At 39.8% G+C, this 12,045-nt stretch overlaps 1 protein-coding gene across 2 annotated transcripts in view; it reads left to right on the top strand.

Annotated features, from left to right (window-relative positions):
• The window catches only part of MGAT5 (alpha-1,6-mannosylglycoprotein 6-beta-N-acetylglucosaminyltransferase), a 599,358-nt gene that overhangs the window by 119,460 nt on the left and 467,853 nt on the right, over positions 1-12,045 (top strand). Inside the window, exon 2 of one of the 2 annotated variants that reach the window (XM_069224676.1) lies at positions 9,823-10,208. In XM_069224676.1, coding sequence (XP_069080777.1) covers positions 9,968-10,208 — 241 coding nt within the window. In that variant the 5' untranslated portion in view covers positions 9,823-9,967. Of the gene's footprint in view, positions 1-9,819; positions 10,209-12,045 lie in introns of both variants that reach the window. The other variant, XM_069224675.1, reaches the window with a different exon arrangement.

Below are 12,045 nucleotides of genomic sequence, written 5' to 3'. Positions count from 1 at the left end.
TTAGTAACAGGATGTATAGATTAAAGAACACTACCTTTTTAACATGAAAGATTTCTGACAACTCTTTGCTGGTGACATTAGAGGAATGGGTGATTAGTATAGCTATGGGGTGGCTACGTAACGCCTGGGAGTTTAAAAAATAAATAAATTTAAAAAAACACAAAACAACACACAAAAAAACCCACATACAACTGTGAAAACTGTGAAAAACAAGTGACCAATACTTTTAGAAATCATCAGTGAACTCTAATGTAATTCTGTGGACGCATACAGTACAGCATTACGGTGGAATGATCTGTCTGCTGTGACAGAAAAAAGACCATGTAGAATTAAGGTATAGAAATGAAAAGGGAGCCAGAGCCCTCCGAATCCACCAGCCAGTCTAGTCCGTTTTCATTCTTGAAAGAAGAATTTTAAACTCTTGTAAATTATAACGCACAAATTCAGCGTGTGAGCGCACCAATGCATTTATATCGCACAGGTAACAATAGAAGAATGCTAATTGTGTGGCTGATTGAGAGGAAGATAATTAAGTGATGGTTAAAGGAGATGAGGAACGGTGAGGGATGAGGATATTTTCCTATGATATCGCAGAGTCTTTTGCAAACATATTATGGGGCCCTTAAAAATCTAAATTGAAATTCTGTGAACAGGAGGTTATAGAAATTGTGCAGAATATGCTATTGCGGCTGCTGTCAAGGGAGGACATGATGGACCTAGAGAGAGCTGTTAGAGGAGGTGGCAGTAAATGCTATTATGCAACAGCAAGGTGGTAAGGTACCAGGTCAACTGGCTTGCCAGTGGAACTGTTGAAAAAGCCCAATGTAAAAGCAGTTTGTCACTAACAAATGTGTGTACCATGATGCAAGCACTGCTGTAAGTTTGGAACCTAATATTTGTATGCCAAATACACAGCAGTCCTAAAGCTGGGGAAATAAAGCATTTAGCGCTCTTCATATTCAGCACAAGGCAGAAGAGTCCTTTGTCGTCATGCCTCTATACGTTGTTGGAGTCAACGACTTGTTGCACAAAACAAGATGTTCTAGTAAGGGCCTCCGCTTGCTGCCTAACTAGGATGATCGTACCTTGTTATTCACGAATGACATCCTGCATTATGCAGGCAAACACTGACATACCTATTCCCAGTCTGTTGTAATAATGCAGATCTTTCAAGATAACCGAGATTCTAAGGTGAACTGAGATAAGTTGATTTTATACCTCTTGGAAACTATAAATCCTCGGGACAAAGAAAAAATTGAACTCAGCCTGCTTTAAATACTTGGGAGATATTCATCACCAGTGATAAGAGTCACTTAAAAAATCTGAATTTGACTAGGGTTATACAGGTCAGACGTTGAACATTGGAAGAAACTTTCTCTCACCATACTTGGAAGAGTCACTTTGTCTAAGATGCTATCTTCACCTAAAGTATCGTATGTTGTTCAAAATTTGCCATACGAGATAAAAGAGAAATTTTTATAAAATATAGGTGCAATTCTACCAACCCTCTTCTGCAACGAGGATGCCAGTTGATCATCCCGAATTACCCTGTGTTGGGAAATTTATGATGGAAAAATAGCCCTGACTAATGTCAGGAGTTAATTATGGTTCACATTTCTGTTGATCCTGAATGAAAGGACATTGTCTCTGCTCCAGGAGCTTTTCCTTACTACTGATACAGTGGCTGAACAGTTGTAATTGAGAGTTATGTGTAAGGTATGTGGTAAAAGGTACAACTCTTGGTAACCACACTAAAGGTGATCCAGTTCTAGAAGCTTGAAATATACTATGTAATTGGTTAACTGCTAGTAAACCCCACCTATTAAGTAGCATATGGCCCCTAGACTTCGAAAGGTTGAGAAACCTTATGGCATGACATAGAATGGAAACCTCAAAGGTGGATGATGCCTGGGGAAAAATGTCTGTTGTCCTTTGAGCAACTGGAAATAATATTTGGTTAACTACAGACGTACAGATAGACCTCCACCTCTCTATCTTGTCTGACAACGGAGCCCAGAATAGCACTGACATCCAGCATATTGTATTTCGTAAAGTCTCAAAAGTGGGAATGAATTAATAAAACACAATGTCATACTTTGTAGGATACTTAATTTAGAGAGAAAACAGAGTTGTACAAATAGTACTTAACAAGGAAACGGGGAGAGAATGATACGTTTTGGGAGCTCAGCCTAATAAGGATGATGTTTTTTTTTTTTTTTTTAGTTTTGACATTTTCCATTACGAGATGGTCCTATCTCGTAAAGCACATGTTCAAAGCAGATGCATTTCCTAATTAAGGCCAACCCTTCACAGTCGGACTGTGCATTTATCTCATTGGGCATTTCCCTGTGGGATCTGGAGCAATGAAAGGCAGGTTTTGCTGCGGGGGGTGTGTGGGGTTCACAGTGCAGGTGGCATTCTGAATGCACTTTCAAGAGCGGAGAGAGATTCCCTTCCAGGCAGGCGCAGTGAGAGTCTGCACCCACCCACAGGGGAATGACTGGTGGGGTCAATTGGACCTACTTACCTCTCCCCAGAGTGCTGCCTTTGGGAGGCAAACCTTCTAAAGGTATGTTTACCTCTGGCCCATGTGCGTAATATGGCGCTGCGCAGAGTTAGTCAATCCATCATTTGCATGGGGCCACTCCCCCATGCAAATGAGGGAACTCCATCTCTGGATGGCGCTGGTGCTTCATGTGTGCCAGTGGTATCAGTATTACAGATGTTGATGCACAAGCACCTGTGGCCCCTTCTGTAATATCCTTGTGTCCCGGGAGTGCACAAAGTGGGTGCACACGCCTGTATACTGCAGCCCTTGATTCACTAATGGTGACACTTTTATTTTGGTGCCTGAGTCTGTTTCTGTCCCAGTCCGTCCCTAGCCTCACTGCACCAATATGCTTTGGCTATTTAATACAGAAAATCTTGTATAACAATAAAATGGCTTGTTTTCTCCTTGACAGTGTGTTGTTTTGTTGTATCATACGCCCAATTTGTTTGGATATTTCTTTATTTTGCCACAGGATGAGAACTGATTAAATCTCATGTCTAAACTAGTGGTGTTGAAGCTATAGTGCTGGGGTCTATTTACTGCTTGATCTCTTTATGTGATCCTAAGCATGATAACTATTCTCCGTGTTTCACGTGTCCCACATCTGCCAAAATTAGGACCAACCAGTAATACATAAAAAAGAGGATATTTACAATAACAATAACATGTACTGAGAAAGAAACAAATGTGGAGTTTTAACGCGTTAGAGAGAGACTGATGAAGCGGCATTATTTACTATAATGATAGTTACACACACTCAACTGAGTAATTTAAAGCTGTTTGCTAATTCACATACATACATTGTATTGGCAACTGATGCACTCGTACATAAATGATGCATTGTGTATATGCCATCAACAGTTTTTGATAGTCCCTTAACACTGTCTTTTTTATTCATCCACACATATACCTACCTTAACAATTACTTAACTTGCATATACATAGAACGTTGTAGATTTTACTTGTATTTATATAAATACTTTTTTGTCACCCCTTCCTTATTTTTTAATTTGTTGGTGCTCTCCACAGTTTATTTTACTCTGCATGCTTCAACGAAATTAAGATGTAATCTAGGTGTAGCCATACACGTAGCAATTATATTGCAAAACCATTGGGAATGCCTTTTAACCCCTTAAATGGGTGTTCAACAATGTTCACTGCCCGTCCTTGGCTTCTCCTTTGACACTACCTTAATTTGATGGTTCCACTTCTTTAGAACTTCTATTGAAGCTTTCTCACACCCTACTCACGGGGGGGGAGAGATATGCGCCCATAACTGAGGCATTCAGTTCCTTCATCGGTAAATAAGACTCTTCTGACTTTAGTAATTGCATTTACATTTGAATGTCTGTTAGCACCCCCACATTTTTATCTGAAATTTGACAAGTTCATCCTTCTCGACGTGCATCCGAGGGTGGACCACAGTGGTCTTGTAGTTACAAATTTCAATAACAACACATCTCCATCACTGGATGGCCTCACCTTTCGAGGTACTGTGCTTTATGGTCATGTGACTTTATTCTACCTGCTTATACCATATTGATATCCACAAAGGCTTCATCCACAAATGTATTTCATTAGTTGCTCTATGTATTTCCTTTTCATGTATGAATGAGTTCACCGTTTATTCGTTAATCAATGGTTCTAAAGAATCATGTTGACAATCATACGAGTTTCCGTTTCCCTCAGTCCCGTAGCTTCTCGGTGTAGTCTTTCACCATGCTAAGTCCTGATGCGGGGGTTGGGATTTGCAGTATATTGATGTAGACTAGGTCATTTACTTTACATTCCGGGCCGCGTCGTGCAGCATAGTGGTTTTTAAAATGTTTCTTTGTCAATGTTTTTGGCGATGTTCAAAAGCAGAGCGGGTGCTGTGCAACATAGCTGAAAGAAAAAAAAAACAGTATGACGTGGCCAGTCGCTTTTTTTCAGTAAAGGTTATTAGAAAACGAACTCGGTCTTTTAAGCAAGTTTTTGGAGGTACTGTTATTTTTCCTTAAGACAGTGTGGAGTAGGTTTGTTTCTTCGTTGCTCTATTCAGGTCATTCTGCTCTCTAAAATGTATTATCTCCGAGTGCAGCTTTAGGGCTCAGTTTGAAATCCCCATTATGTCAATTTGGTTTAAATTGTTCTGCACTAGTCAGCAACAATACATATTGTGATAAGGCAGCGGCGAGTGCCGGGACCAGCAGAATACGGCGGGCATGCCATGCCAGTTGACAATCCAGCATAACACTTTCATTATTTCGACAAAAATGCTTTATCTGCTAGCCCTCCGACTGCTTCTCTCAGGTCAGAGTAAAATTCATGGGAGTGTTTTGTAAAAGAGCTTAACTGTCCCAATAAAAGGGATCAAAAACCACCTTGTGCCTCTTTTATGAAGGGAAATAGACACTGTCAAAAATCAAATCAAATCAAATCAAATCAAATCATTAACATTTATAAAGCGCGCTACTCACCCGTGCGGGTCTCAAGGCGCTAGGGGAAAAGGGGGGGGTTACTGCTGCTCGAAAAGCCAGGTTTTTAGGAGTCTCCGGAATGCGGAGTGGTCCTGGGTGGTCCTGAGGCTGGTGGGGAGGGAGTTCCAGGTCTTGGCAGCCAGGAAGGAGAAGGACCTCCCACCCGCTGTGATGGGACTATGATGCTACATAGTTAGGAAAACATTATCTGTGTGTGCGATGCACGTTAATTCATTGCAGCCAAGGGGGTGCGTGGGCCCGAATTTTAAATACATTTGCCTGTTCCGATTTGGCAATACAAACATTCATTTGAACAGTGCAAGAGATTCACGAAACGTGACCTTCCACTCACGAATTCATTTGCTCATGCACAATAGTAAAACATTAGTGCGTAACATTCGTATGAAAAAAAACACTTCAACAGCGACAAGGGCCATTCCTGGGCAGTTATGCTCTTGAAAGTGTGGGAACACCCTGTTTTCATAAAACGTTTTCTAACTCATTCGTACTGTTGAAATGGCTGGAGATTTATACCTGTTTGGGGCTGCAGTAAACTAAATTCCTTTGTCGTGCGGGAATGGGACTGAAACACCCACAGGACTGATGGGGATAAATGGGATGGTAGGTCTCCAAGGAGAATAATATTTCCCTTGTGCTAAAGCACAAATGTATTTGAATTTCCCCCAGTGGAATTGTGAACTAAGTACAATTGCAGAAACACCTCTTTCTAGTCGGTATAAATTCATGTATCTCTTGCATATATGCATGGGACCATTACATTCTTGCAGAAATCTGTCTAGGGTCTGGGAACTTCTTTGAGCTGTATACATTCTTTAAATTTGGAAATCTGCCCCATTCGAGGTCATACATCTGCAGATGCAGAAGCAGATTTTAAAACTATTTGTTATTTGGGCCCTATGTGTCATCTAGCAACAGGAATTGCTTCCTGATAAGGTATGTCTCAAGTATCATGTAAGTGTTTCTGCAGTGCTGTAATGCAATATGATGGGCCCTCCCACCAGAATGTGATGAGGAGACATAGCTCACAGATATTCATTGTTTATGGACTGAAAGGGACCCCCCTGAAGGTTAGGGGGCCCTTTCAAGGGATTTGGGAACCCGTGGTGCCACAGGGGCCTGCGTTATGTCACTGTGTTTCTGGTCTAGCCTTTGCTCCTGGGCTGCTTTTTAGGTTCAGCGTGCAGACAGCACACGGCCTATTGTTTCTAAAAAACAAACAACAGTAGCACCCGTCTTTGCTGCCTTCTAATTCGGCAGCAAGCACCTGATGTCACTTCATGAGTCACTTCCTTTTCTCTCTGTGGTGCTTGGACCAAGTACAGATTGATTAGGCTTAATTAGTGTGTGTTCTTTGCGACTGAGGTACTGTTTCTTTGAGTGCCGTCACCTGGCTCCGTCTGCTTTATCCCCAACCCCAATGATACATCTTGCTTCCTGGCCCTGTAGTTTGACATGATTTGGTTCGCAGGTAAATTCCATAGATAACTCACCGATGTAATGACACAGAAAAAAAACATTGCCGTCCATCCCTGACTCAATATGAGGTACAGACCCACCGAGAGAGCAGTCTGGCACCCTCAAGTAAGCACTCAATTTCCACATACGCATGTTGATAAAGAACTGGTAAGAAGAGATGATAAAATAGCCCGGACAAAAAGCTGTGCTGCAAAGATTGTGAGACTTGGGACAGAAAGCGCGACTTCTGCAAAACTTGTCAATCGTTATGGACCTATTCAGACTATCTGAAAATAATATACCATGGGGGCTTGCAGGTGTATTTGCAGTGCTACAAACATTTCGGTTCCCTTGAGAAATTATGTGCACAGAGAAGCATTGCTAATAAGTTCATTGCCGTCTACAAGCTATATTAATACCCATATCACAGTTCTGTTAAAACAGCCCCTGACTTATCTTTACACGTTGTGTTTAAATCCACTTGCCACCCCTAAAATGCAGGTTTTATTGCTGTTACTGTGAAAGCTGAATTAATCACTAATACATTTTATATTGACTAATGGGTTAAGAATCTACATGAATTAGGCGAACATAGAAAATAACGTGTACTTTGGAAAAAGTGCCCACTTGAGTGGCCACCATCCCGTGTGGAATCATTAATAACTAATTCACACTTATATTTTGATGGATGTGCACACATATAATAAAATGTATTAATGGGTTATGTTAATATATTGTTATGTATTAGCTTAAATAATATTGCGCTTTTGATTAAATACAATGGTTTTGAGACTAGTCGACAAAGCCTCATGTTAAGTCCCATGGCCTAGTAAATGTTTGTAATTGTCTTGTGAAAGCAAGGAATTAACATTATTCATTGTTCACACTGTGCTGACAAAGGGATTTGTTCATATCTTAAACTTTCTCATGAGAACTGCTAGTGAAGATGTTCTGTACTAGAAAATTTTACTTTGTAAACTTGATGCGTTAGACAGAGATGTTCCCAGGAGCTAACAATGAATGCACTGGCTGGAGGAGTTAACTGACAAACTTGACAATAGGAACAGGAGAAGAGTCAGTCATCGACGTGTGAAAGGCTGTTTATTTATAGTTTAGTTTTTATTGGTCCTACTGTAAATGTGCGACTTCCTGACCAATGACTACGTGAGAAAATGCTTTAGGCAATTAAGTATATCCAGACCATACTTTGAGGAACAACTAGCCATTTGCCATTTTTCCATTTTTCCTGCCACCTTAGCCCCTCTTCTACTATATTTTTTCCCTTAACTATCCTCATAGAGAAATTGTGTTAAATGCGGATTTCTTTTCCATTACAACCATCCTCCTTTTGAAATTGTGTTAATGTTGATTCCTAGCTTGATAACCATCCTCGATATGAAGTTGAGTTAATGCAGATTCCTTAGCTTAATGTCCTTTTGTGGTTCAGTAAACTTAGAGCCCAACCGTGGCTGAACCATTCCTTTCTTTGTCCTGTTGCTGATGCTAACCAGACTGATGTCCAACTGATGAAGAGTTCTCAGCTTGCTGACCAATTTGAGGAGAGGTATAACTTAATGCTATTGCTTTTGCTATATGTTTTATTCTCCTTTTTAGGTACCAACCGCTATTTTGTTAGACCCCTAATTAGTTGTTTTTGAAATTAACTTTTGACTACATTTTTTTGCATGAAGTCCAAACATGCCATTCTAATTGGAGGGTTAGAATGTCACACACTTACAAATGTCATTAGCAAAGAATTGATTTTGTCCACCTGTTGCATCTAGATGTATGCCATCTCTGTTGTTCAGTTATTGATGCTTTTGCTTTGTACTGTAACTCTTGTGTCTAATCATCAATGTACTAGTTAAACTTAGATTTTTCCGACGTTTTGGTCAGCCTGTGTTTGTATGCATTTATCATTTGGTACTGAGACTAATCTACGTGATATTAGCATTGTTAATATTGGGAAATAAACTTTCTAAATTTGACTAAAAGGTGTGGCTATTCATGACCACACAGGTCATGGTGCGTAAAGATTACTGTCTCAAAGTCTGTGAAAATTGATTTGTTATTCATGTTATGGGTTGTTGATCACTATATAAGTATGGATTGTCACCTATGGTGGAATCACTCTAAGCGTAGTCAAAAGGTCCATCGAACCTTTAAGGCGTCACCTTATAAATAAATTATCAGAGACCAAATAAGGTCAGACGCCCTCATATTACCATTATCTCTCTGATCTTGAAACCCATAAATGTTGGTGTTCCTGGTAGGAGGCCTAATTGGTTAGTGCAAACTTTTCTTTTCCATCTGTCCGACTCTTACTCTTTACCGGCAGGCTTCTGTGATACTAACTAATTAGTGCATCTACTGTTTTCAAAAGCTGGTCAGCGAGAGGCTCTTTGAGGAAACCAGAGATCTCAGTAGCATAGTTAAAGTTGTGGCCTGGTTTCAATAGATTCTTAAGAAACTGCCTTTGACAGTAAACTAGGTTGAGATAAGCCGAATGTTTGCTCCAAATTCCCAGGTGGTCATCTTGCCTATTGAACATATCCTGATGTACGGGGCATAAATGAAAAGCTGTAGTGTTTTATGTGGATTGCAGTACACGGTGTGCTATGCTAACAGTATTTGTATAGCATCCTTATGCCCTTTACAAGTCTTCCAGGTGCTGTCTTCAGGCACCAGACTGGAAAGTACAAATCATTTTTTTCACACTCTATAAAATACCTCTCATGGTAGTGCGGCATACTCTTTCCTCTCAAACGGCCTGTTGCCACATGAGTGGTGAGTACAGAATGAGTGTACATTTGTTTGTTCCCTGAAACTCTCTGAGTACTGCTGTTGTGCAACATGGTTGATAAAAAAAACAGTGACTCAGCCTGTAGATCTTGCATAGGCGAGACCTGTTGGCCTTGCCAATGCTTGTTAATTCTAAGTGATACCTTGCTGATCAATTTAGAACTATAGCTAGTTGCACAATGAATGCGTTCACGTTGATTGAACTAACTGCAACAGCTGCCTAATTTTCAGACCTAACAATGGCAATGTCACTGAGACAAAGGATACATAACATACATAAAAAATGATGGCTACCGTATTGCAACACAAACAGCTGATGCAACATACAGCAGTTCACAGCTAGTTTTGTTCAGTATCATATGCAGTACTTTTGTTATTTCAACCTCTGACTTCTAGGGTTACAAAATAAATAAATAAAACTACGCTTTTATGGCATTTCTGTTTTAATCTAAAATACAAAAAAAAAAGTAAAAATGAAAGGCAAAGTAGTGTATTACCCATCTAAAGAAAATATCTTTGTTATTTCTCCAGCAGAATGAAACTGTACCGGAGCCGTAGAGCAACCAACAAGACAACACAAAATACTGTGGAGTAAAGGTAGAGCTGTGTGCGATGGAGGTATCTCGTGTCTCAGTATTTTAAGCTATTGCTGCTCCACATCCAGAGTTGTCAAGGAACAATGGCATTTTTCACTCCATGGAAACTGTCATCCCAAAAGCTTGGCTTTTTTCTTGTGTCCTTTGGTTTCATTTGGGGTATGATGCTCTTGCATTTCACTATTCAACAGCGAACTCAACATGAAAGTAGCTCCATGCTTCGTGAACAGATTTTGGATCTTAGCAAGCGATACATCAAAGCCTTGGCAGAAGAAAACAGGAATGTGGTGGATGGACCATATGTTGGGACCATGACTGCGTATGGTGAGTATAAACGTTTTACACTCTAGTCGCTGTTGTAGTTTGTTGAAGCTATTTAGTCATTTATTTTGCTTCTTTCTAGGCTGTGTCTGATAAGCATGAATATTTTGAACCCATTTGAGTATTTGTGCACTGAAATTCTTGGTTAAATTACTTAGCATGGTAATTTTTAGAACAATCCTGTCACCTTGCCCAAGAGTCTTTCTGCTCAGGTTGTTCTTGCCTTACCTGTTAAGTTATTTTTTTCCTTTCAGTTAATTCTGATTGCTATGTATACAGGAATACAAAAAACAACATATGTGATTGCAAAGAAGAAACTCAAAATTGATTGCAAATAAAACATCAAACATACAGTGGCCATATCAGATAACTACAATTTCTTCAGGATTTAATAATAAATACTTGGAGAAACCTTCTATTATCCTACTGTGAAACAGATGCATCGCTGGATAACATAAATATACACAGTGAATATATAATAGATGTACAGTTTAAGCAATATCACTGAATCATGTTTACAGTCACCACTATTTTGTTTGCTTTCAATGCAGGATATTAGTTGTTCAGACTTAATTGCGCTCCTATTCATGCAGTCTATGAAGCAAATACATTTGAACAAATGAAGCATGACCATGTATAATATTTACACAGAGTACTCTCACATGGAAAATGTATTCTTCCTTATTTTTGTTAATTTCTTTTTCCAGGCTTTGAACATAACATGCTTCCCCAATAAATGTATGCTGCCATCTTAGATGCTGTTGTTAAAGGATCTGGTTAACATCTTGTGTGAACACTGTATTGTGGCAAAGTGCTATTTAAGCATTTCATGTGGTTAACAATAGGAGTTGGTAAAAACCGTTTGAATTTGATATTCAGAGCTTACACCTTACATGGGTGTGATGAGTACCATAATACAACAACCCCCCCTACACAAAGTCCTCGGCATCTGAAGGTAGCTCGACCATGCCCTCAGCGGGTTACTGTTGGGTTTCTTGTAGCAGAATATACAATGTGTGTTGGAAGCCCACGTTCTGGAATGGGAATGTTGGAGGAAGAAAGGGTGGGGACTTTGAATATGAAGCCACTGGAAGCAGCCAGAATGCCCTGTGGTCAGAACTAATAAAAGAAGATATTAAACTTATCTGGACCAGAAAACTACTTTACAGTGGTGACAACAACCTCCGGACCTGGACCCTTTGTGTAAGAAAACAGAGGAGAGTGTTGCTCATTGTTTGCTCTTTCACTTCTGGACTCGATTCGGTCTATGAAGTTTATGGGTCTATGTACCCATAGTAGGATGAAATTTGTCTCTGGCTGCACAGTCAGCTGCTTCTTGGGGGGAAATGATGCCAAGCCTGTTCTGTTTTTCTAGAACTTGATCAGGATGGGTGGATGCACTTCGCGTTTCAGTGACATCACAGCACCCTTTTCAGTTGCGGTTGGGTAGCTGTGATATGCACACCCCGGCCCTGATGTAACATGTTTCCTAGCAGAATAGACTCAACTGTGCCATCTTATTTTCAAGCAAATTCATTTAAGCAACTCCTTGTTTCTTTTGTTATTTACTGTGATGTCAGTGAGCCCATCTACAATTGGGTTGATTTGTATTGCGGAGATACAAATACTGACAAACAGTTTGTCAAGTGGCACTGCATTTTACATTTGGGCTGATTAATTTCAGTGACACGTACATCATACAATCAGATTTTTTCTTAGTGGCTTTGAGTAAGCCATAACAGTTCACACAATAAAAAATTACAAACCAAACCAATATTACTAAATGTTAAAAATACAATAAAATATTCTGTCCTCCTTACTCTAAGCACTTATACAGTTG

The sequence above is a fragment of the Pleurodeles waltl genome, chromosome 3_1 (genome assembly GCF_031143425.1).
Source record: "Pleurodeles waltl isolate 20211129_DDA chromosome 3_1, aPleWal1.hap1.20221129, whole genome shotgun sequence".
Lineage (NCBI taxonomy): Eukaryota > Metazoa > Chordata > Amphibia > Caudata > Salamandridae > Pleurodeles > Pleurodeles waltl.
This window is presented reverse-complemented; position numbering and strand designations above follow the sequence as displayed.